At 40.5% G+C, this 25,350-nt stretch overlaps 2 protein-coding genes across 11 annotated transcripts in view; one reads left to right on the top strand and one right to left on the bottom strand.

The window, feature by feature from the left end:
* LOC144061199 (ligand-dependent corepressor) overlaps positions 1-10,952 on the top strand; it is a 31,069-nt gene extending 20,117 nt beyond the window's left edge. For 3 of the 4 annotated variants that reach the window (XM_077581409.1, XM_077581408.1, XM_077581407.1), the window contains exon 7: positions 5,569-10,952. In XM_077581409.1, the coding sequence (XP_077437535.1) occupies positions 5,569-9,919 (4,351 nt within the window). In that variant the 3' untranslated portion in view covers positions 9,920-10,952. Of the gene's footprint in view, positions 1-673; positions 5,414-5,568 lie in introns of those variants that run through there. The other variant, XM_077581410.1, reaches the window with a different exon arrangement.
* A 2,905-nt stretch (positions 10,953-13,857) lies between these two features.
* Positions 13,858-25,350, bottom strand: part of slit1a (slit homolog 1a (Drosophila)) — a 132,035-nt gene continuing 120,542 nt past the window's right edge. For 2 of the 7 annotated variants that reach the window (XM_077582296.1, XM_077582297.1), the window contains 11 exons: positions 25,155-25,279; positions 24,982-25,079; positions 23,823-23,962; positions 23,657-23,750; positions 23,432-23,569; positions 22,361-22,589; positions 22,132-22,262; positions 21,854-22,047; positions 19,921-20,209; positions 17,569-17,780; positions 13,858-16,086 (listed from right to left, as the gene is read on the bottom strand). In XM_077582296.1, coding sequence (XP_077438422.1) covers positions 15,845-16,086; positions 17,569-17,780; positions 19,921-20,209; positions 21,854-22,047; positions 22,132-22,262; positions 22,361-22,589; positions 23,432-23,569; positions 23,657-23,750; positions 23,823-23,962; positions 24,982-25,079; positions 25,155-25,279 — 1,892 coding nt within the window. In that variant the 3' untranslated portion in view covers positions 13,858-15,844. Of the gene's footprint in view, positions 16,087-17,568; positions 17,781-19,920; positions 20,210-21,853; positions 22,048-22,131; positions 22,263-22,360; positions 22,590-23,431; positions 23,570-23,656; positions 23,963-24,981; positions 25,080-25,154; positions 25,280-25,350 lie in introns of all 7 variants that reach the window. The other 5 variants (XM_077582298.1, XM_077582300.1, XM_077582292.1 and 2 more) reach the window with 3 other exon arrangements.

Below are 25,350 nucleotides of genomic sequence, written 5' to 3'. Positions count from 1 at the left end.
TATCTCTATTGTTGTTGTAGTTTTGTTTATGTAGCACTCTTGTCTATTTTTGATGAATGACAAAATATTGAATTAAATTTCTTTAGTCCTGCTGCTTTTTAATGCTGAGATCATCTAGATTGAATGTAATGTAACGTAGCTCTCCTTGCCTCATTTCGTAGTCACCTTCCATTGATTAGGCTTTCATTTGGAGATAAACACACAACAATCACCCTCTGCTGGCTTACTCTTTTATTGCTGTGCTTGTTCAGTGGTAACGTCACACACAAAATGTCAAAAGCTATCAATGCGTTTCTCATTTTGTGTTAATTATTAGCGTGCCAAGCTGCCTCACAGCAATGACAATTACTGGACATACATCCTCTTTTTTCTGGTTTTACTCATTTTTCTTTCTTTCTTGTGTTTGCCCTGTTTTATTTTGCCCGTTATCTTCCATTTGTGTCTTTTTGTTGTTGTTGTTGTAAGCAAATCAATGTCAGATTTGAGCCTTTTTTTGTGTTAATATCACAACCAACATCCAGTCTATTAAAGCAAAAGAGTGATGTTACCAAAGCAAGGTCATATAATAAAGGAGTGGCCAACATCCTCCCCTCCCCAACCCATCCTCCTTTAGCAAAGAGAGAAAGGCACTGTGCAAGCTCTGCTTACACCCAATTTCCTTCCATCCAATCAGGCGATCCTTGAGCGCGGACCAACAGGATGGGAGGAGGAGGGAGAATATCGGCCACTCCGCCCGTTATAAGCCCTCCTCGTCTCTCGCGTACTCTCTGCACATCAAAGAGGAGGTTGGTCTGGAAAGCGACCCAGAGTCACCTCTCAGCCATAACCGCAGCGCCACACCCACTGACCTCTGTGGAAACGGGACGGCGCCCTGGAATTCCAAAGCTCACTTCGGGGCACTCCTCAAACTGAAAGCCAGCAGTGAAGCTGGCGCGCACCTTAAAGACATTCCCAGGTTGTTGGAAGCCGCCGGCCTCTTCTCCAAGTCGCTGTCCAATGGTAAAGGAAACCACCAGGATGCCTGCCAGGACCACAGCACCTCACTTTATCATTCCAACTTTGACCTCAAGATTCCCCAGGTGCGAGTTTTGACCACAGGAACAGACTCCGCTTGGGACCCTCTGCTTTTTGAAAATTCAGGTTCACTTTTAGAGAATAGCCTGGGAAAGAAACTTCAGTCCCTTCTGCCCCGGCAGAATCGCAAAAAGACTAATGGCGTTTTCTGGCCACATGACACGGACCGCCAAAACTGTTCCATGGATTCAGAGTCAGACCTCGCCAACAAACCACCAAGGAAGAAACGTGGCCGCTACCGCCAGTACAACACGGAGCTGTTGGAGGAGGCCATTGTGGTGGTGATGGGTGGGAAAATGAGTGTATCCAAAGCTCAGTCCATCTACGGCATTCCCCACAGCACTCTGGAGTACAAGGTTAAAGAGCGCTTGGGGACTTTGAAACATCCCCCGAAAAAGAAACTGAGGCTGCTTAGTCAACTCGACGAGCAGAGTGGTTCCCATTTTCCAAAGAATGAAGAACTCCAGCACATCTCTGAGGAAAGAGAGAGCTCATCCACAGAGAATGGGAGTGGTTTGCATGATGGAAGCCTATCACCAAATTAATACTAATAACCCTAAAAATGTACAAATAATTTTTTTTACAAGGCACGGCATGTTGCATTGGTGTCCATAAGATCAAATGGTTATTTCTAAATTGTGAAATAAGATGACAAATTCCTTAAATTTGGCTATTTAATATGGCCAACTATCTGTTTTTAAAATTTCTTGGTTACTATGCACTACAAGATTTTTATTAGTGTGTATAATATATTTATTTTAGTTTTAGGTTTACCCGTTTAAAAGTTAACTTGGCTCCTGACATTCTGAGTTCAATACGTTCAGAAGAAAATTAAAACATGCCTGAGTGGCGCCCCTCAATGTCGACTGCCAGTACTGTTCTGAACACTCAAGAGTTACCTGTTCGTACATGCATTAGGCCTTGTAAATAGTAGTCAAAGCATCATGAGCACGATGATATTATTGTTATTTTGTATATGTCTGGCATGGACAGTTTCAGTGGTGCGTTTCAAATGCACTGCTGGACACATGGAAAACTGTATGTTCAAACACTAATGGACTCAAAGTATGTGTTGGTTCCACACAGTATACCTAATGTTTATAACTGTTGGTGCAGGTCCATAAGATTTATTTATTTTTTGTTTCTTTTTAGAAGATCAAGCACAACTGATTTTACAAGTGGGATTATCTAGTTTCACTGTGCTATATTTATGAATGGTGATAGTTTATTCTTCAATGCCTTCACAATGCCTCAGGTTCACTTCAGGCTAAGATGCAAGACTTGTCTTAAACAGCGGATTCACTGTACGCTCGCGCATACTGTACTCTATACCTCAGTCACATATAAGCTTCGGTAAACAGTTGCCTCCTCTTTTGCCACCTCAAATGTTATATCGAATAGGCAATAATTCAGGATGTCTGACTGACTTTCAAATGTCTTCACAGCTTACCTTAACTGTCTGTAGTATTTCAGTGCCAGCAGAAGCCTTCAGTGATTCAAATACTTAAGGCAGAGATTTTCAGATTGCAGGCTTCAACTTGTTTTCTCCAACGCAGAAGAAAGCCTATAGATATTCACTAATTGCTAGCGCAACATGAATAGTGTTGGATCACGCTCAGAGCTACACAGTAAAGCAACAAACGGTACACACATTCAGGTTTATTTAACTGAATCGTTTAGTGCCATTAATGAGATCTTTCTGTTTTGATTTAAATGTCAGGTTGCAATTTTTGTTTTGAGTGGTTGATGTCTTGAAAATAACTGCACAACTAGACAAAAGAGTGTATTATTTTTCCAATGTAGAACATTTTCTTGCTATTTTTTTCCACTGGTTGAAGTAACTAAATATTTTCTGATCTACTGGGACACCTCAGTGTGCATTATCATATATACCTCAGGGCATTCAAGACTTACTATTCTCTTATCAGGTTGATTACATGTATGTAGCAAATCATGCAGGCTTTTAGATGGACACCATGTTGAGTAGAGGTTTCTCTACACCTCAGTTGCTATTTTTTTTTTAATGGTTTGCATTTCTTCTCAGAGGATAGATATGATGTAAATAAATGTAATTTATTTTGTTATCAGTGGGCCAATCTCACATTCAAACCTGCCCAATTTAACTTCATGGATTAACAAACCAATACAGAAGTTGACTTGCCACATCCATTACAAATTAAAATGTTAAGGGGGGGAATCTGTTGCAGTGACAATCGGCAAGCATCTGTCAGTTCAGTATTAACTTGACTGGCCCTTCATTTTTGCAGCAAGTGGTTGGCCACTACAGCTGATATGATCTGAAAACGTGAAAGGATTACAACTGATACACAACAGTTTAAAAGCAGTTTATTGGGTGCAAATATAATGTAAATAAGAACATAATTGTGTTTGATAGCATGATTACACCTTATTTTGTGGACAAATGATGATGAGACAGGTAAAATTTGGAATTTTAGTGTTGGTTTGTCTTTGATTGGAAAAAAATAGGGTAGGTATTGTGTAAATGCAGTATGCAATGTACTAACTATTATTTTTTTTAAATTAATAGATTAATCATTGCTTTATCAATCAATTTATGTAAATTGATCTAATTATCTAAGTGTTAATAGAAACCTACATAAATTCAGTTTATTTCATGAGGTTAAGTATTTCTATTGATACATGATACACAAAAAAAAATCTAATATATTTTGTCCTGTGCGAACTTATGTTTTGAATCACTGTATCTAATGAGCCAGGATAAGATCAACAAAAGTACTCAATTATTTCTGTTGTATATGATAACATAAAAGTTGCTAGAAAAAAAGAAAAATGTTTTATTCGTTTGCATGACTGAGCTTTATGTGAGAATTTAGATGTATACTAAGGTCTGATCTTTGGAATAATACTGTTGTACATGTTCTTTATTGTTGATTAAACAGCGTGTTGAGACGGTGAGCCTGAAATGTTCAGCAACTGCAATGGGTTACTCAGGATAAGATACCTTCACAGTCTGTAATATTCAGAGTATTTATATCCATATTATACTCCAGAGATAAGTTAAAACATTGTGAAATGTCGTGGAACTGAGTTGTGATGTGATCTACTTTTTATACCATAGTGGCTATTTTGAAACTGTGTTAAGAAAAGGCATGCGTGTGGTGTGTGTATCGCTGTGCTGTAGTGAAAGGGCAAGAGAAACCCTCAGGGATGAAACCCTTACCATTCAGAAGTCAGGTACTCTTTACTCCATAGGTTTTACCAGCAGGGACTGAAATTAGTTTGAAAACCACGAAGTGCCACTTCGGCAATTCTTATTTTTATTCTCAAAAAATATTTTTAATCTCTTAAGATTCACATGTAAAATACTATATTACATGTTACTATATTTAACTTTAAAATAAAATGCATCTTTTCACCCTCTCTTTATTTTTGTAGTTTTAGACAGTGAATGTCAATGGTGACCACAGCTGTGGGTTGGAGATGATGGTTATTGACTTCTTAATAATTGTTCTGCTCTACTTTACATTGTCTAACACAAGCCTGGATTTATTTGGATAACTGTTTGTTGTTAACCACCAATCATGCCTCATTTATGCCCTCTGCACAAAAACAAGGATTAAGTGTAACTGATGTAGTTCAAAGTGTAGCAGTTTTTTTCATTTCTAAATGAAAGAAAAAGTTCTGTTTTCTTCCTATGTTTAACCTATAGCCACAAAGTATATAAAGTTTGAGATTTACATTGAACATTTTCAAAATAAAACATTAATTAGTAATTACGTTCTATTTTGAAAGTGTCTCAGGAATTAATTTCCCCCAAAAGTTTTCCTTGCCTAGACCACTGTTCAGTGTAGCTTTTTTTTCCCAAAAGGGCATTTTCCAGAATCCTATAAAAATCTGTAAAAAAAAAAAAAAGAAAGAAAGAAGGAAACTACCGTGTAAGAATTTTGTGCTCCAAACTACCTCGTTGACATAGCAAATATTTATGAAATACCACATTTTACTCGTTAATCTATTATCTCCATGAAATTTCTCTGTATAAATCTAACCACATTTTCATTTTGTTTTGATTTAATTTGAAGAGCACTTGTGTTTATTTATTTTGACTTGCACGAGAAAATGTTGACGCAATGTATGTATTCTATATTTGCCCCAATGTATTTGCTCTTTCAAGTGGTAGAAAATGTAACTTGTTTAATGTCTTGTGCACGTGTAGGATTTTCTTAATGTGACAATAAATAGTGTGCAAAGAAGTAAACTGTAATATCTGTAACAATGTAATTGGTCAAGTTCACTGGATTTGAATTGGCTTTAAAAAAAAATCACTTATTCTTCTAATAAATATGCAATGATAAACATATTTTATGCCTGTTGTTCTCACCCCCAACTTCTACAACACACCATTAATTATTTCACTGCAAACCCACTGCTACCCTGGAAATTATTCATAGGAATAAACACTGCTTTTTTTTTTGTAATGTCCTGTTTATTTTCTATCTCTCTCTTTTCCCGCAGTGAGTGTCAAGACGTGCGCATTACAAAGGCGAAAGAACTCCAGTCCACCTCGACACTGGAACAGTTTATGGCCAAACTCTGCCGCCACCATCAGAGAACAATTGTTGACGCCATAGGTTTCCTGCAGATGGAGGTGGCAGCCTGCAAGGCACGGCAAAATATTGACTCTGGATTCCAGGGAGCAACGTGCTCCACTCCCAAATCTGGCACGGTCACGCCTGAGAAGTCATGCTTGGAGCTAGAGTTTCCTAGCGAATCCACGCCAAAATTTGAAGTCTTGGATATGTCTTGTTCTATCCAAAACAATAGAGTCAAAAAGAAAGTTGCTGAGAATGTAGTTCCATTGACATCTGTTGCTGCTAGCCCTGTGTTGTATCTTCACAGCCCTGGGTCAGGGACCAACCAGGCTCCTATCCGCGTAGACTCTGACAACAGCCGTCATGCTGATCATGCACCTCTTAAGATGAAAATCATGAAAAGCAGTAATGTTGCTTCTGGTAAAAAGTTATCTTGTGTGCTGACAACCTCGCTTACATCTGACTCCGACTCATTAGAGGACAAACAAAGTCACTCAAATTCACAAAACAGAATGGACACTCAAAGCGCTCGACTCAGCTCATCTCTGAAAAGACAATCTCAGCTAAATGAAATGCATCATACAAAGCAGAGCAAAGCTGCGTGGCAAGCCAAGGATGTACCAAGCAAACAGTTTACCCTTCCCGTGGCTCTTACCGCAGATTCATCGCGAACTGCCAGGAAGACCATCCGGCCATCGTCTCTACAACACGCCAGACAGACTCCTTATCGGACACTTGATCCCGATCTTGGCCACTGTGACATTGTTTACATTGACAAACCAATTACAGAGTGTTTTAAAGATCAACGTCATTTGATTCCCCGTCGCAATGCTAGGAAAAGCACTCGGGGACATTTGTACTCGGATGAAATTTGGGAGTTAAAAACTGTCCGCACATTGGCAGGTAGGGGTAACTGTCTTAATCCGATGCCAGCGTTAATTCCACTGGTTACCCCCAAACAAATCCTTTCCAAGCCTGAAGGTGTCCCACCGGTAGATATGCCTTTTGCTGGAGCATGTAGAGAGACAATAAGTGAAGGGACACGCTCAGAACATTCTAATGAGAGGATAGTACCAGGGACGGGAGAGATGGTTGAAGTGGCAGCCAGTGAAGTAGAAACTTTAGTTGTAGTAGAAACTAGTCAGACGGATCAGGCTCAGAGCCAGTTAGAGACCCCATTATCTAAAATAAACTCTATAACAAACACACTCGATGATAGCAGAACAAATATCAGTACCAATGATGAACCATTCCAGTTAAAACAAGATGAACCTTCTGATGTCAAAAAAGTGAATGAATGTAAGGAAAGTGTAGCATATGCTTCATTTGACGAGGTAAAGGAAACGGAGAATGAACCTGTACCTGAAAAAAATGAATCTACTGGTAAAGTAATGTCAGAAACAGTTGTAGAACAATCAGAGAAAATCAGCATGCAAAAAGCTGAATCTCAGGTGTTATGTGATAAAATGCACAGCAGTGGCCTGCTTCCTCGCCATATTAGCACACTATCACCCACAAATCCTACAGAGAACCAAGAGACAGAAAAGGAAATAGGCAATGAGGAGCCACGACAGGATATACCCTCTGAAAACAGTAAAAACACAGAAAGGTCCAACAACTTTTGTTCTGCTGAGGACCAGATAGCGAGTGAGGTCAAAAGTCCAACAGCTGTTGTAGCAACAATCGAAGGACAAGACGATACATACGACATCTCTTCAAAGACACTCGATACTCTCGCAAAGGAATTACCTCCTTGGCGTCGAAAAAAAGGCACAGTTATCTCTCTGCCGAAGAGGTTACAAAAATCGCAAACGATAATCGTGGGCTATGTTAACGGGAAGCCCATATCATCCTCTGACAGAAGTCTGCGTCGTAGATCAAATACAAGTAGCACCTCGCCAATGAATGGCCCAGTGAAACAAAGTCAGAAAGTACTGAAACAGGCTCAGGTTGACTCAACAGAAGGCAATCATTTGGTGACAAATATCCCTGAAACAGAAACGCCCACAGAATCCATCGTGAACACACCTGAGTGTCCACTAGTTCCAGCTGCTGACATGGCAGAAGGCCCAACAATTGAAGTCCCACTCAAATCCAAACCTATCCAGCAACACAAGCTTCTTCAGCTAGATGAACCAACTGAAACCAAACGACAGCTAAGATCAGCTGTCCAGAAACCAGATGAAACTCTTGCATTAGCACCTTCTTCAAATGTAGTCCCATCCATTTCACCTCCAAAACCGAGCGCTTCCCCTGCTCCTCCAGAACTGTCTCCCCTTTCTCCTCTTTTAGCAGAGTCATCACCACCTGGAACCCCTGAACCGTCTCAAACGAGCACGGTCCAAAAGACACAAATGATGTTAAACGTTGAACAAAGTCAATCAATAGAAGAAACCACAAGTTTGTTGGTCAGACAAAAGCTGAGATCTTCAAAGGTGGGAGGAAAGGAAAGTAAAAATGAGAACCAGCAGCTTGGTGTAGAGTTAACCAGTCCAATGGAGGCTCGAGCTTCCCAAAAGCTTGAAACCTCAACAAATGAAACAAGAGGAAAGCGTGTTCTTAGAATGGAGCCCATGACACAGGAAGCAAACGTATCATCTTCAGATGACAATGTTGGAAGTTCGGTAGACAAACCCACAAGAATGCCACTGAGGAGTGAAAGTAGCAAGGCAGAACAGCCCCCACAACCCGAACCTCAATCCACACCAGACAAGAAGCTTTCTTTGCGATCACAAAGGCTGTCTTCACCATCCACCAGTTTGCCCTCTGTATCCGGAAAGAGCACTGAAGTGGAACCCTTGGCCGGAACGCCTCCGGAGAAAATCATGAAAACTCAGATGAAGGCCCCTTCGTTATCTACTGCGTCAGCCTCCCCTTTAATGGGACCAAGACACCAGCCTCGCAAACAAGCAAACAAGTTCGTAGAGGCACTGACTGGAGAAGTAAATAAACAGCAGCTTACCAACTTGAACCTCAGATACGACAAGATTCAGAAAGGCTGGCTGCAATTGGAGAGAGATGGCCAGACGACAGCAAAATATAAAAACAAAGCAGACAGACAGGCTGCCATATGGAAAAGTAAACGCAGGGCTCGCAAGCAAAAGTCTTTTGAGCAGCAGAAGTTCTCACCGGTGCAAATGCTCTTCATGAAGGACTACAATCTTCCCAGTATTTGTCGCTGGTTCCTGGAGTCAACAGAAACCAAATCTCTCGTCATTGTTAAGAAAGTAAATACGCGTCTTCCATCTGAGACTCAGCTGTGCTTCCACAGCTCATCCAGCGGCTCGGGAGCCTCTCAGGGTGTTTTTCCAAGCTTACAAGCAGAGCGCTTAAAGAAACATCTCAAAAAGTTTGCCGTCACCTCTCCTGTGAAAAGCAACCCCAAAAGTCAGAAGCTGATTGCAAAAGCTCTTGAGCAGGAGACGTCCTCTGCCAAAGGCAAAGATAGGCGAGAACCTCCCAGTGCTGCTCACATTTGCAATCAGTCGGACATCCGTGTCGATGCTCAGGGACAAGGTGAACCCCAGAAAGCTCCCGGGAAGCCTAAGAATCCGGCGAGTGCCAGGATTTTGAGGAAATACTCCAACATTAGAGAGAAGATGCAGGTCCAGCAATCCAACGTGCGGTTAAAAGGTGTCTCCAAAAGCTTAAAAGCCAACAATTTGAAGAGAGTCCCCACAGAATCTGTTCCAGAGTCAGCCGTCATGCCTTCGCTGAAGGCACCAAAAATACCCCTACCTGCTGCTAAGCCCATGAAAGCCACAAAAATGGTAAGAAGGAAAACGTTTGCAAGAAAGCGGGTGATGCGACATCGAGCTGCCAAAGCTCAGGATGTTAATCGGGTAAAAAGGTGTTCACAGCGGCTGAGTTCTCTGGTCGGCGTATCAAAGAGCAAAGCGGACCACAAAACATCGGAAGATGGCAAAGAAGTGGAAAAAGTCGCTATCAGCAAAACGAATGCTGGGAAATGTCAAACAAATGACTCGCTGGAAAAAAGAGGAATCAAAGAAGCTCCTGAGGCCGCCTTGCAAAGTGTGGACGTCAAACCTCCAACCGTTCATGACCAGGTGCTGACAAGATCCCAGAGAAAAATGGAAGCGGCGTCAAAGAAGCCCAAGATGGCCAAGGTTCAAGTGGCTCCAAAGCCCACCAGGAAGTTGGAGGACACAAGCAAAAAAAGTGCTGTGAAGAGAAATGGCTCCGCCGTGTGGTCGCGTACCAGATCGCAGGAGCTCCTGGCAACCCCCGCTAAGCGCACCAGGACATCAAGATGAAACCGACACAGTTGGAAAGACAAATCTGGAAAATCTTGATCTGGAAAAGTAAGACCTCACCAAAGTCAGTATGCAGATGCCTTTGGTAAAGATTTGATAGGACAAACTTTACTCTGTGTTGGCTCAGCACTTCAGGGATTGCATGGGAGGTCCACGGTGGCTCTTTTTCTTTTTAAGATTTTATTTTTGGTTGGGCTTTCTGACACAACCGGACAAGACAAAAAAACTCTTCTTTTTTTTTTTTTCATGCTCCGTGGCATCCAGGTGACACTACACCATCTTCCCTCCATTTTCTATCATCAAATAAAAACTTTCCGACCCGCCTTCGAATCGCAGCCGATGGCCATTTGACTGTCGTGACCAGGTGCCTTATTTATGATGTTTAAAGAATGTTTCCCAATCTGAACTCAACCATGTCCATGTTGGAAAACAAAAGTGTATGCAAATAACTTGCTCATGTTACTTTAGCTAACAGGTGTATTTTTCTATGCCCACTTCCACAGCATTAAATCCCTCGTCGCATTAAGATGATATACTTTGTTTAGCTCATGGACCTGTACGCAAGCCTGCCAGGAAAATGTTGAACCCCACCAGGAGTGTTTTTTGTTGCAGGAATCCTTGTGGAGCATTAAAGGCACATTCCAGGCTGTTGCATTTGCATTTAACACTTTTATCTTGTTTATTTTCATCTTCCTTGATGTAATGTGAATGCACACTATTGGTATCGTTTTTAGCACTGTTTCTATTTCAATCTGGTCGTCCTCTCACATTTAAATGCAGACCTCTTCCCCTGCCCCCCATTTTTATTATTTAAGTACTGTGTGTCATCTCCTACATGTAGTCCATCTGAAACAGTCCACCAAATATTCAAACTTGAACCATGTTTGTTCTCTACATGTGATATTTAAATATTTTTTTTGTTTTTGTATATTAGACAGAGAGAAGTTCTTTATTTGTGGTAATCCCAAGAATGAACTGTTCTGTTAAGATGGTTGTGTTTTTGCTGGAGTTGACATAAATATGGCTGAATTTGGTTGCTTTGTCTTTTTAATATTTTATTTGACAGTTTAAAAAAAATCCTTAAAAGGCTATACTGAACAAAAAAAGTGATAAGAAAATGGAAGGCTGTACTGAAAATATTACAATAAAATATATTTTTAAAAATTTCAAGAAATAATTCAGTAGTAATTGCACTAAATAAATGAGTCGCTTTCCTTAGACAAACTTTATCATGTAGTATGATCTCTCTAACGCAGACATGAGCAAACCCCGGCCCGTGGGCCAAATACGGCCCGTTATGTGTTTCAATCCGGCCCGCCGAACTTATCCAATAAGGCTAGAAAAAAATTCAATTTTTTTTTTTTTTTTGTTCAGCTCAGTGAGAGAGGTCAGAGTGTCCGCCCTGATACTGGGAGGTCGTGGGTTCAAGATAAAAATGGGACCGATTGCCACTCTGCTTGACACTCAGCATTAAGGGATGGAATTGGGAGGTTCAATCACCACATGATTCCCGAGCGCGGCGCTGCTGCTGCTCACCGCTCCCTCAGGGGATGGGTCAAATGCGGAGAACAAATTTCGCCCCACTTAGATGGGTGTGACAATCAGTGTATCTTATCTTATTAATTTTATTTTGTCCCTGCAATGCCCGCGTTTCACCAATAGGTGGCGCCAGCCGCGGCGCCAAAATTTTTATTGTGGGTGGGCCTGAGGAAAAATGGGTGGGCCAGAGAAAATATCCCCCCAAAAAAATTCCCTTCACGTCCCTAATAGTGCTTTACCGCGGGTACCAAGGACAGCGATTAAGTTGCCGCTCTTAACACACACTTTTGATGGCGTTATTTCGCTTCTTTAATTACGAGGGCGCAGAAAATAAAATCGCTGGCGCTGTCTCACGTAAAGTGAAGGACTGCTGTGAGTTACGGGTGCAGCTGGAGAACGCGCTCTCCAGCTGCAGCAGTACGAGCAGTGGATGACTGGTGTTGGGATCCACTTCCCTCAGACTCCTGTGCAGATTATGTTTTACACCAGCGTCACTGCTGTGTAACTTTTACACACCCGGAAAATATGATCACTGGGTCGGGGTCTCACTGATAAGCTCGTTTACGCACAGAAATGGGACAGAAAGATACGCAGGGCACATTCATAACAACGTTTGCAATTTATTAAAATAAACGGGAGAATGACAGTAAGCTTAACTCAAGATAACTGATTCATAAAATACAATTCTTCCTAGATTTGGACATTTACAGCAGGAGACGGCACGGTTTTGTGTTGAACACAGCAATAATGTCCTGATAGTCCAGAGAATCGGTCAATCTGTCAAAGTGTTTTGATCCTTTTGACAGCTGAAGATAGTCTTTCTACATGTTGTCATGGGTGAGGTGAGGAGCGCGCATGCAGGAGACTGTTGATATTGGTGAATACATCCCCGGGGCGTGCGTCGAGCACTTCTATGAGCGTTTCCTCGTTGGCTTTTGGCTTCTTTTTGAGCTGCTGCACAAACACCGTGTGCTATGCGTCCCCCACGGAGATGGAAAAGTGGTCAGAGACGGATTGGATGTACGCGCTTTGTCCTCAGCGCGTGACAGGCAGCAGCGGCTATCATGCAGCCGCATGTGTCACATGTACTGTGGGCCCGGGTTAAAAATGGGTGGGCCAATGGAAAAAAAATCTTTAACTTTACGCCTTGAATTGAAATCTATTAATAATAGATGCAGTCACCAGGTTTGACAGATCACAGTGTGTGCGCTATTATAATCTATTTACATTTCTCCTCCCACTTTGCCGCATTAAATGCCGCATCTTGCATATTCACTGAGGCAAACGTACTACCTGGATTAGGGCTATTTTATAATAATCATAATAATAATAATAATAATACATTTCATTTAAAAACAGCACCTTTCAGAACACCCAAGGTCACTTTACAAAGCATAAAAACACAGCAAAAGTTGAGCTAAAACAATAAAAATTAAGCTATTGGAAAAGCTGTTTTAAATATGTGGATTTTGCACATTTGAAAAACGCAGTCCTAAGTGCACACTATAAGTAAATTGGGTTGTACATTTATCTGTGTGTTTTTACTGTGCTATGAGGTCCAAATGCTCCTGGTCCGGCCCATCTGTCAAAATTTCAAACCCATTGTGGCCCGCAAGTGAAAAAGTTTGCCCACCCCTGCTCTAACGCCTTATTATACATGTTTTTTTTTTTTTTTTTAAAGATGCCTTATGATACATGGTCATCTTTTTAAAAAATACATTAGTCGCCATACATGGTCATTAAAATCAAAACCTTACTACATATAAATGGTTGTTTAAAAAAATGCCTTATGGTCATCTTTTTTTTTTTAATGCCTAACAAAAAAAACGCCTTACTAAACATGGTAATTTATTTTAAAAAAACGCGCCTTACTATATACATGGGCGTTTAAAAAAGAAAGAAAGAACGCCTCTCTGTGTTTTAATACCTGTTTATGTAGCAATACCTTTAAAATGCCACTAGATGTCAGCATCGCTCTGAAAACACCTTCCTGTTTCCTCTCCTTTGTTTCTCCAAAACGAGGCCATTTACTTTTCTTTTCTTATAGTCTTTGACAGGAATGTTAAAACGCACAAAAACAAAACTATTACTATGAACAGTCAATGTCTTTTGATGGCATAAATAAGCTCCTGTACCAAATTGTCAAGTTAAATCCTCTGATATATTTTTACAACTTGGAAATCAAACAGCGCTGTATCATTGGACAGTATTCTACATTGGATGTTCCAGATTGCAACCGGTTGTTGGAACAAAAATAAGGATGTGTTAAATGTGGAACAAAAATAAGGATGTGTTAATAAACGTGAACTTCAGCATCCAGTCTTTTCATAGCCATGACTTTCTTCTTTTCTTGCATTTTTACCCCTAGGTGAAATTGTGCTAATAAAAAGACAAGGGAGTTGTTAAAAGCACACACATAGAAGTTTAATAAATGAAAAGAGTGGAGGTTTGGTAAACATTTTGTCGGTGGCACTACATACATTCAGCATCATTTTGGGACTTTAGCTTCAATCCCACCATCAAGTCCTGTGACAGAGAAGCAAAATCTTTTTACAACATTGTGTGGTTTACATGAACATAGTTATGTATATCATAGCTCATAGGATGGAGAGTCTTACTGTTTGACTTACTGTAAATCTCAATATAGTACAAGCACCACTAAGATGGCTACCAGGAAGTTGTACTTGCACACCAAGGAGACGTGAACCCACAGAAGCCAAGAAAAGGAAAAGTCACATTCCACAAAAGGTGCACCTTTATGAGGCACACGGCCTATAAGGAGGACGCTGAGCGTCCGTACGGTTACATAATCAGCAGAATTCCAATCCCAGAACAGTATGTGATCCATTCTAAACTAAAGGACAGCTAAAAGTTACCACTTCATGAATAAGCATATTTATTATCTGTACACATTTATACATTCAGCTATGTGCTCACTGTAATTGGCACCTCAAGAAAACATTACATTACATTTTTAATACCAGCTAGAAAATGTCCTGACCGTTTCATTATGTGTCATAGCGGTTGCACGGTTGTGTTATTTCCCCCAACACAACGCATGCTTGACAGCAGCTTATGATTTATGTTGAACTTAAGCTTCATAATTTTTTTATTCTTTTTTCATCTTTTTGTTTTGAAAATATCAGGAAAAATGCAATGCACACTTAAATGCATCACCATACAAAACAAATAAATAAAAAGAGGAGCGAAAACAAGCTAAGCGCTCATGACCCAGATGTAATATTCACATGGAAGACAACCTATACAATATTTAACGACAGAGCAGACCAGCAGTGGCTCCTATACAATGTGTACAGTTGCATCGCAAAACATTTGAAGATTTTGCAAAACTGTGTTTATTTCAGTAGTTCAATTAAAAAATTAAAGCAGCATACAGATTCACTCCAGACTGAAATATTTCATTGATCATTTTGATGATTATAACTTGCAGCTAACCAAATCTGAAATTCACCTTATCCATGTAATTCAGCTGTTACGAATATGAATCCAAGAATTACAAAATATTTCCATAGGCATTTAATGATTTTATACAATGCATTGCATCCTTTGATTTGAACTACTGAAATAAACCTCCGCACAATACTGCATATTTTTTTGTATGCGCGTGTGGCCGATTATACTGCTTGCCATTAAATGTTGGACAAAAAAAAAAAAGACCAAGCCAGCGCCTTTTACCACCAACCTTCCACTTAACATAGAAAAATACTATACCAAAAAAGAAAAAGAAAAAAGAAATACAAATATATATATATATATATACATATATATTAGAATCTGTTAGGCATTTCTATATAAATGGGGATGTTTTTTTGAAGGTTACATGGTGAAATAAAATACAACAAACAAAAAATGAGAAATTAAAACAATACAACAGGGGGAAAAAATAACTCAATAAATGACAAAGATTTATGTGGTTTTATCAGCGATCTTTTGCTCCTCTTGTTTTTAATACTGCAGGTGTCAAGAGGAGGAGACGCTAGATGGCCCCCTGCTGGAGGGAGGAGGCAATGCATGCTGGGGGACTTATCAAGCCCAGTTGACGTCACCGCATCCGCACTTGATTATGTGCCACTCGAACGTCATCTTCTTCTGTGTGTGTGCGTGTGGTTGACTGACAGATAAACAACAAACAACTTCCTGTCATGTGACACTCGACTTGGCCAACGGTTCAGCTCTCTTCTTCTTTCACCCCCCAACACTGTCCTCACTGTTGGGGTAAAAAAAAACATCTCTCGAGCCTTTTGAGTTGACACTCCGTGGTACTGCAGCTCACAAAAGATGTCCTATTTTACAAGCGTCAGAGTCCTTAATATATAGATAGAGGTTTTATATATATTCTTTAGAATCTCTCTTTTTCATCATGTTCTAGACGCCGCAGCCCACGCAGCCGCACTTGATGCTCTTCTCCACCTCCTCGCTGAAGGTGGTGCCATCGCTGCACTCGAACGTGTATTTCCGGCGCTTCATCCGCTGGCTGGCGCAGCAGGCGCCCGCCTCGCACACGCCGCTGCACTCCACCCAGGACACGGTGCGCGTCGTCTGGCAGATGGTGTAGCCCCGCTGCACCTGGTAGAAGTCTCGCATGGGCTCGCCCCGGCACGCCGACTCTGGACGATAAAAACACCGGCGCAGACATTTTAGTACACTTTCTCATATATCCCGCCACCCCTAAATAAATAAATAAACTTTTGTTAAAAATAAAATAAAATAAGAACATCTACCATGGCCCCTCGTTATTCACAATGTCCAGCCCACAAAATCTATGTAAAAGTGATGTCCATTTATTCACCATTCTCTTTGGTGAAGGGGAAAAATAAAAGTGCACGAAACATGACGGTTAAAAAAAAAAAGAATAATAAATATGTAGAAATAATAAAAATCCACAAGTGGGTGAATGCACAGGTGCTGAACCACTAGAAGGCGGAGGTTCAAACTGTTATAAACAAACAAATCACACTTATAAAAAATAAAATCAATTAAAAAATTGATATTTAATTGTTTATTTAAAATGTTCTTCTCAAAGAGAGAAAAAACATATACGTTTGTGGTAACATAAAACTTTCCCCCCAAAAAATAAGATTGTGATTTTTATCAAAAATATTTCTTCCAGAATAAATGCATTCTTTCCTATAATACTACTACTACTATTAATAATAATAATGATAATAATAAATCCCTAAAACATTTTACAACTGTTCTCATGAAATTATGATTATGAGTAGAAGAGAATATACTACCAATACTTATGTAATTTATAGTAATTTGGTAATTTATATATATATATATATATATATATATATATATATATATATATACACTTATATTTTCATACGTTTATGACTTTCACCTATCTTTTTATAAATGTTTTTTTAAATTAATAAATCCTCCTTTTTAATGAAAATCATATTTTAAGATCGCAACTTTCTTTCTTGAATAAAAATAAATATTATATGAAAACATTTTTAAAGCAATACTTTTCCTTGTGAGATTTTGACTTTTCCCAGCGCGCATTTTACCAGAAAAATGTAATATTACCAGAAGAACTGTTAAATGTTACGATAGTCGGGTTTTTGAAAGAAGAAATAGTCTGTTTAAAAATTATACATAAATTTAAAAACATCATTTTTTCTCCTTTTCCCTCACCAAATATATATTCTCATCATATTTTGACTTTAAAAATTATTTTATTCAAAAATTAAGTTGGAATTTTACTGTCATGCACATTTTTTGCTGTATTAAAAAAACATAACAAAAAAACAAAACTCAAGCTATTACACAATTATATTGGTAATATTATAAGCACAAACATTCATTGAGACGAGGAAGATTTTGTTTGAAAGTTTTTTTGTGAAATAAATGAGAGCAAGGCAAATAATTTCTAAATTTTCAACCATTAACATGAACATGAGTGTGCGCAGTCGATAATCCAAATAAAGTTCAAATGTTCGAGTCAAAGCTTTGTGGTTACACTGACTTTTTTTCTGAACTGTTTGTAATTCCCTTTGTTTAGTTCTGGCCATCACAAACACCTGGCATTTAAACTTTCTATATCCACTATAACTACTAATGAGCAAGCATGGGTTTCAAACCTGCGTCACAGTGTTCCCCGGTGTAGCCACTTTCGCAGTGACAGTAAGCGTCCCCCGTGTCGGAGATCTGGCAGCGGCCGTGTTTGCAGTTCAGCCGGCGGCAGGGGTTGAACAGCTCCCCCTGTTGGTTGCACAGCGCACCGCGGTAACCCTCGCTGCACTCGCAGCGGTACGACTCGCTGTCCAGCGGGATGCACCGACCGTGGACACATCTGCAAACACGGTATGTCTCAATTCATGCATGGAAACATTTTCTGTGAAAAATTACTAATATAACGGCAACTCATTTGTGAATGTTTTCTTTGTATATTTAGGATGTATGTATTATACTTGTTTATTATACTAGTTTATTGTGTTTATTGCAGTTTAAGTTTATTGCAGTATCCGCACTCCAAACCAGGTGGCAGTAATGAGCTAAACCAGTTTGCCGCCAGTGAAAAACAAACAAAAACTAACTAAATAAATAAATAACATGAAGAAAATAACGTTGTTGTCATTACAAAAAATGAACAGTCCCCTCCCAGACTCGATAAATGGTCATCTTTTCGTACTATTTCATTGCTTTTGATTGAATGGATGCATGTTTTTGTGCTATCGGTATCACCAGGATCTTAAAGAGTGGCGACTGGCATGAGATACCGTTTAGAGTGAGATCAGCGTACGGAGTCTCTCAAGATTTTCCGTGCAGCCCCTGTGACGAACCTAACGGCTCGTGCATCAGACTCAATTTTTTTTTAATTTAATTTTTATTTTTAGAAGAGGATTATTAGATCACTTGGAAAACAACCCTTGTTGAGCCCAGGTACTTATTTTACATTAGAAAACCACACACACACAAATAAAATAAATATAAAAGTGTGAATACTAAAACAATTATCTTGTCCCAACATGTTCTTAGTGTGAAATCTGAGCTTGTTTAATAGAACACAAATCTGCTGTATTTGCAGGAGGCCATTCTGCTTACTATACAGTGATGGTCTGGCATACAGTATATAAAATTGATATTAAAAAGTATACACAGTAACAACAATAATACTGTAATGAGGATAACGAGATGGTTAACCTATCGTTAAGCTATCTTTGACAATAAAGACAAGACAGCATTTTGAATGTAAAGCTTGAGTACTTTTATGTGCATCTGCAACTTGTGCCAAGTAATCTTTGGTTGTTCTAAAAGTTCTAAATGACGCTACGTTGGAAAACAGTTACCTTCAGAACTGTCTGCCAAAAACAAATGAAAAACAAACAAACAATAATTCAGGTTTTTTTTCACTTTTTGTTATACCGAATTTGTACCGAACCGTGTCCCAAAACCGAGGTACGTACCGAACCATTACTTCTGTGAACCGTTACACCCCTAATAGCTACAAATGCTAACTTGTAATGTGTAGTGCACACAAGCCGTGAAGCACTCTGGCTCTCGCCATAGATCCTTCAATATCGGCAAACCTATACACAGTATTCGTAGTTTAGCTTTCACAAGCGCTTCGTCTGACGGGGGAAATTGGTAAATTTGTGAGAATTAGTTATGTATTCTACAAACGATGGATAACTCAAACGAGCAGCGACGCTGACGTTGGCTCTACCGTTGCGCTCCTGTATATTAGCCTATATTATCAAACCTAATACCAGAGGTGGGTAGTAGCGAGTTACATTTACTCCGTTACATTTACTTGAGTAACTTTTTGAAAAAAAAATACTTCCAAGAGCAGTTTTACCACACAATGCTTTTTACTACACAATACTTTTCACTTTTACTTGAGTAGATGTGTGAAGAAGTAACGCTACTCTTACTCCGCTATATTGGGCTACACTAGAGTTGTTATCCGCCGCCCCATTCATGCATTAGATTTACCGTATTTTCACGTAAGCGTGCTTGACTGCGTGGGAGCATTGCCGCGAACACTAGTAATGTGACGTTCACATATGAATCGAGTCTTTTGAACGTCTCTTCAATGTGACAATGGGAACCGAGTCTTTATAGAGACCCCTTCAACAATTATTAGTAAACTGTGGGAACAGATTAGTAAACTGTGGGAACAGATAAGTAAACTGTGGGAACAGATTGCTAAACTGTGGGAACAGATTAACTGTGGGTACAGATTTCTAACCTGTGGGAACAGATTAGTAAACTGAGGGTACAGATTGCTAAACTGTGGGAACAGATCAGTAAACTGGGGGAACAGATTGCTAAACTGTGGGTACAGATTAGCAAAAAATAAATAAATTCATACGCTGGCACCAGAGGGGCTCCGTAGTGTAGTAATGTTACTGTATGTTATTTTGTGTGGTTTTAAAAATATATAAAGTACAATATATTTGGCTTGGACCAGGTTGTCGTGGCGAACATACTTGCTGCCTTGGCAGGGGTTGGCGGCCGGCACGTCGCACTGTGGTCCGGCCCATCCCGGCCGGCAGTGACACACGGGCCCCAGGAGGCCGTCGGGTTGGCAGATGCCGTGCATGCAGTAGATCTTTTTGCAGGGCTCGCAGCCCGGCACCACACCAGGCTTCATCTGGGTTTTGGTGAAGTCCTGCAGCTCGTTGTTGATGTACAAGTTCTGGATGCAGCCGTGGAAACTGGAGCTGTTCTGGATCTGCCACAGGCGGAAGGCGCCCGGGTGCACGCCCACCGGCATCCCTGGGGGAGGTCGCAAGTTCTTTAGAGGAGTGACGGACGCCATGGAGCAGCACAAACACACAGCTAACACAGGGAAGGTAGGAGTGAAATGGAGGAAAGGCTTTCCAAGCAGGTGTTTCTCACGGTGACTTTTTAGAATTACCAGGTGCCTTCCCATACCAGGGACCCAAAAGTTTTTTTTTTTAGATACCAGCTGTCATTTTGCGAATTTCTTGCTTTGATGGAGTGAACTCAACCCATTTTACAATACACAGCAGTTTGGCAAACAGTGAACAGCTGTTAAAGCTGTAAAAAGGCCCTGCTAGCTTAATGCTAATGCTAATCAACATCTTTTGTGGTGCTTAATCATTTAAGCAACACATTTTTACTCATTGTTTTTGGGGGATGGCTGGAATGCAACTGCTGGCATTACCAGTCATTTCGAGAAAAGCGGATTTAAATACAGTATTGGTGTTTTGAGCTACGAGCGTAGTGACAAAATGAATTAAGCTCTTAGGTCAAGGCACCTGTGAGGATGGATATTGTTATGTGTGCACCGCAAGACACAGCATCCTTGAAGAGAGGGCTGCAGGTCACATAAAAACTCTTCTGTTATGATTTTGAAGTACATCAACACACAAAACACATTTACAGCCACTTCTCATGACAACCGCTTTAGAGGTTACCTGGCAACAACCCATCGACATGGCACAATGTAAAAAGTGGCAAAAACAAACGTGAGTGATTGTGCCTGGTACACCTGAATGATTATAAATGACAATATGTTTGTAATAGACACAGAGATGCCATCACTTTTAAAGGATGTCATTCATGTGTAGCCTAACGCAGTGGTCCCCAACCTTTTTTTCACCACGGACCGGTTCATACATGTCCACAACTTTGGCGGACCGGCAACCCAGTGGGTGCTTGGCTGTTCATCGGCTGATTAATAAAAGGCTACGACAAACGCAAGTCCACTACCATAACAAGGGTAACAAAACGCGACTGAGATCATTAGCATCTTGACATGTGTCAAGAGTCTGTCGTAAACAGAGAGAATCTGGTCACGTTTCAAAATAAAATATTTTTAAGCCTTGGCTAATCAATTAACCGGAAGTACAGTACTTTTTTTTTTTTTTTTTTCAACTGTGCGGCCCGACGCGGCCCGGTCCAAAGGTGCCCACGGCCTGGTACAGGTCCGCGGCCCGGTGGTTGGGGACCACTGGCCTAACGGACATTCATTAAGGGAAAATGTCCAGGATATTCCCAATGTTAGAGTCAAGAAAATATTTTGGAACTAGAGGCTGAATTTTTATAAAAAAAAAATCCCAATACAATTTTGAGATAGTTAAGCGGAGCTCATGCAAGAATAAAGGCAGAAGGAGAAAAAGTTTGAGAAGAAATTTCTTATCATAAGAATCAATTACTGGTAATTACTCCTATATTTAAGTACAAGCTGTGTTTAATGTTAGAGTAGTTAACAATAATATAAGAATAAAACACTTCACTGCACTGGAGAATACCCCTAGTGGTCTATTTTTGAGGGTTGCAAACTCAATCATGGGTGGTTCAATTCCAAATGATGATGAGGAGATGAGAGGAGCTTTAGGTTCTGGTGGAGGGGAGGGGGGGGGTGATTGACAGTAGTGTAGTAGTTAAGAGTGCCTGAAGAGGAGGGAGGTGTGTTCTGGAGAGGGCCCCTACCCCCCACATATAGTGGAGCCTCTCCGTTGAGGGGCCGCACCGCCCCGAAGCTGTCCATGGTGGTGGGAAGTCCCCCGTCGATGGACAAGTTCACCATCTGGTCCAACGTGACCAGCTCCACCGTGTGGAACTGACCGTCGTTGATGGTCTCGGCGCTGGCGGAGGGGAGGAATTGAATGTTAGAATTGAAGTAACGGTCGATGATGTCACTGGGGGTGGGGGCAGTGGGAGTGGCTGACCTGTAGATGGCGTGGCCGGGCTGGCTGCCTGGGTCGTAGCTGACCTTGACGTGACCTTGGTACAGCTCCACCGCAATGTGATCATTGTCTCCGTTGTACAAGAGGATGCCGTTATCCTCCGCCGTGGAAACCTGCGGACACAGCAGGCAGGGAGGCAAGAGGAGAATTGTTTCAAAAAAGAAAGTCAGTATAAGAATCATGCAGAAGGTGGAGCACCGACGGCGCGGACCTGCAGGGTGATGTTGGCCTGCGGCCAGTTCTTGAGGTCGGACAGCAGCAGGTAAGAGTCTCTGTCCACAAAGTTGACGCTGACCAGCTTCTCGCAGCGCGGCCCGCCAAACTCCGGGGGGCACTGGCAGAGGGCGCGGCCGCCCCGCTCAACACAGGGGGCGTCGTTCTGACAGTCGGCCAGCTCGCACAGGGACAACGGTGAAGGAGGAACCTCACACAACTGACCGCTGTATGGAGAAGAAGAAATAGGAAGCATCATATAAAAGTAGCTATTTTTTTGTCATTCCAATTTTTCCAACTTTAACCCAATAAAGCCAAGCATATCATATTAACTCATTCACTCCCAGCCATTTTCACTGAAGCAACCCCCTTGTATTCCCGGCTGTTTTACTGGATTTGACAGATTATGCAAGGTCCACAGAATATTGCTAAAAAACATGGAACCTACCAAAAGAAAGATTAGAGTCTCTTCTTTTATCAGGAAAAAAGTATATTTCTATCTGTTTCCGTTTTGCAGCAATTATCATTCGAATGTTGCTAAGTTTTAAACATGGCCCTGGTTCATCTCGTATACTCTGCTGCCACCTGCTGGCCGTTTTTGTAATTACTACCATTGCTTCAAGCTTTGCTTCAGAGGCTGCATCAAAGCCTTCTGTATGCTCTGGCATAAAAAACACACATAAAAAATGTAAAATATGTCTTTGGGACACTGGTAATAATTTAAATAGAACATATTTATACGTTTTTGGGAGAACATTAGTTAAATACAAGACATTCTGAGCCCTCTAGTTCATGAGTATAATATTTTTCCCCCATTAAAACCCCAATGTATATCATCTGACACATGCATTGCACGGATAGTCCATTAGATGGCAGTATCACCCAGCTGATGGCTTTTCTGACTGATTTTCCCCAAAATTTTTGGGGGGTTTATTCAAAAGGACCAATAAATACTCTATTTACAAAGAATCTGAATTTTCTCTCATATATTTCATGGTTCAAGCTTTATAGAGTTAATTATTGTATTACTATTATTAAAAAAAAAAGTTATTACAATGTGTATGCTTACCTGTAACCTTCCTCACACTGGCACGTGTACCCGTTCAGCTCGTCCACACACTGGGCTCCATTCTGACAGCGATGCTCCTGGCAGTCGTCGTAGTCCACACTGCAGTCGTCACCCACGTAACCAGGAGCGCACACGCACCTGACGCGCACAAACGCAACATTTCACTTATAATATGTCTGCACCATTTTTGTTTTCCAAATGTTTCCCCCCCCCCCAATCACTGACTTGGGCCCAGAGGAGGAGATGAGGCAGGTAGACTGATGTTGGCAGGGGCTTCGTCCTGGGGCGCACACATCCTCCATTTCCTCGCACATCTCCCCTGCACGCATCATTTGGCATATTACAAGCTGCAAGATGAAGTTATAGAATGCTGGCCTATGCGTCGTGGTACCTGTGTAGTAGGGAGCACAAAAACAAGTGTAGTTGTTGACCCCGTCCACGCAGGTGGCGCCGTTCTCGCAGTCATTGTCCTCGCAGTCGTCAATGTTGGTCTGGCAGGCGGGGCCCTCGAAACCCTGTGGACATGTGCAGCTGCAAAACACACACGCACACTCGCATCAGCATGTCTTGTGAGACTTTGGCTGAGTGAGCTTTAAGCATTTACATTCACAAGCTGTCAAAGTGTTAAAGCTGTAATTCAGGAGATAAGCTTTTAATATACAGCTTTAAACTCGCTTTAACTCCAAAGTTAAATGCTTAAAAATACAGTTTTAAAGCTTTAAGGTTTGAACTTTGACAGCAAATGCATTTATTCATTTTTACATTAATTTAATCAATTAAATAATTGATCAATTATTGTAAATAAAATATTTAAAATATAAAACAAAAAATAAGATTATATATATATATATATATATATATATATATATTTTTTTTAAATACAGTGTATACATTTCACATGTTTTGGTTGGTTAATTGATTAATAATTATAAGTCATTAAAAGTCATAGGATAAAAAATATTTTAAAACATTCATTATTATTATTCTATTACTAAAACTAACTATTATTTGACTTGCATATTTTTGCTTTACAGGATATTTAAGAATGTTTAAAATGGGTTGCACAAAATCCAAATCAGATAATAAGTGATTTTTTTTTGTCACTTTCAATTTTGTTAAAGTTAACGTTAAAAATTAATAATTTTTTTTTCAATGAAAGTTAACACAGTGGTCAACTTATTTTTCGCATAGGAAAATTCCCCAAAAAGAAGTATTCTTCTAATGTTTAACTTCTTTTTATACTAGTGTGACAGTTAAGAAATGATTTAAAAAAAAAAAGTGAAATCTGAACATTATTACTAAATAATATAATATATACCTTCGTTTTGCACTTGTGTGAAAGAAAAAGAAGTTTTACACAAAGAAATTAAGGGTGAGGGAAAGGATGATTAAAGTCACACACTTGCGGAAAAATGCTGCATTAAATATTACCTGTATAGTAAAATAACGTTAATTAACCAAAAGTTCAACCGCAAGATGTTTTTTCCCCACTCCAATCTATGTAAATCTGTGCATTCAACTTTGGAGGCATCCTGGATGACCTTCCTCACCTGTATTGTCCCTCGTCCTCCTCATCCACTTGGCATCGCCCTCCGTTGGCACAAGGGTTGCTGACGCAGGCGTTGAGAGCCGTCTCGCAGTTCTTGCCCTGTCATCACAATCCACGATCAGACCAGCTAGACGTCCACGTCTCCGGTGAGCGTGCTCCCGGAACCAGACTGACCTTGAATCCTGGAGCGCAGTTGCACCTGTAGATGTCCACCGGGTCGCTATGACACACGCCCTGGTTCTGACATGGGCTGGACAGACACGGGTTACACTTGGCCAGCACCGCTGTGTCCACCTCACCTACATGGGTGGAAGAAACATAAGGTAAGCAGCAGAACTTTCAAGACAAAAACTCCATAAAAACGTAACAT

Source organism: Vanacampus margaritifer, chromosome 12, assembly GCF_051991255.1.
Source record: "Vanacampus margaritifer isolate UIUO_Vmar chromosome 12, RoL_Vmar_1.0, whole genome shotgun sequence".
In the NCBI taxonomy this organism is placed as follows: Eukaryota; Metazoa; Chordata; class Actinopteri; order Syngnathiformes; family Syngnathidae; genus Vanacampus; species Vanacampus margaritifer.
Note: the sequence above shows the minus strand (reverse complement) of the source record. Positions and strands in the feature narration are given on the sequence as shown.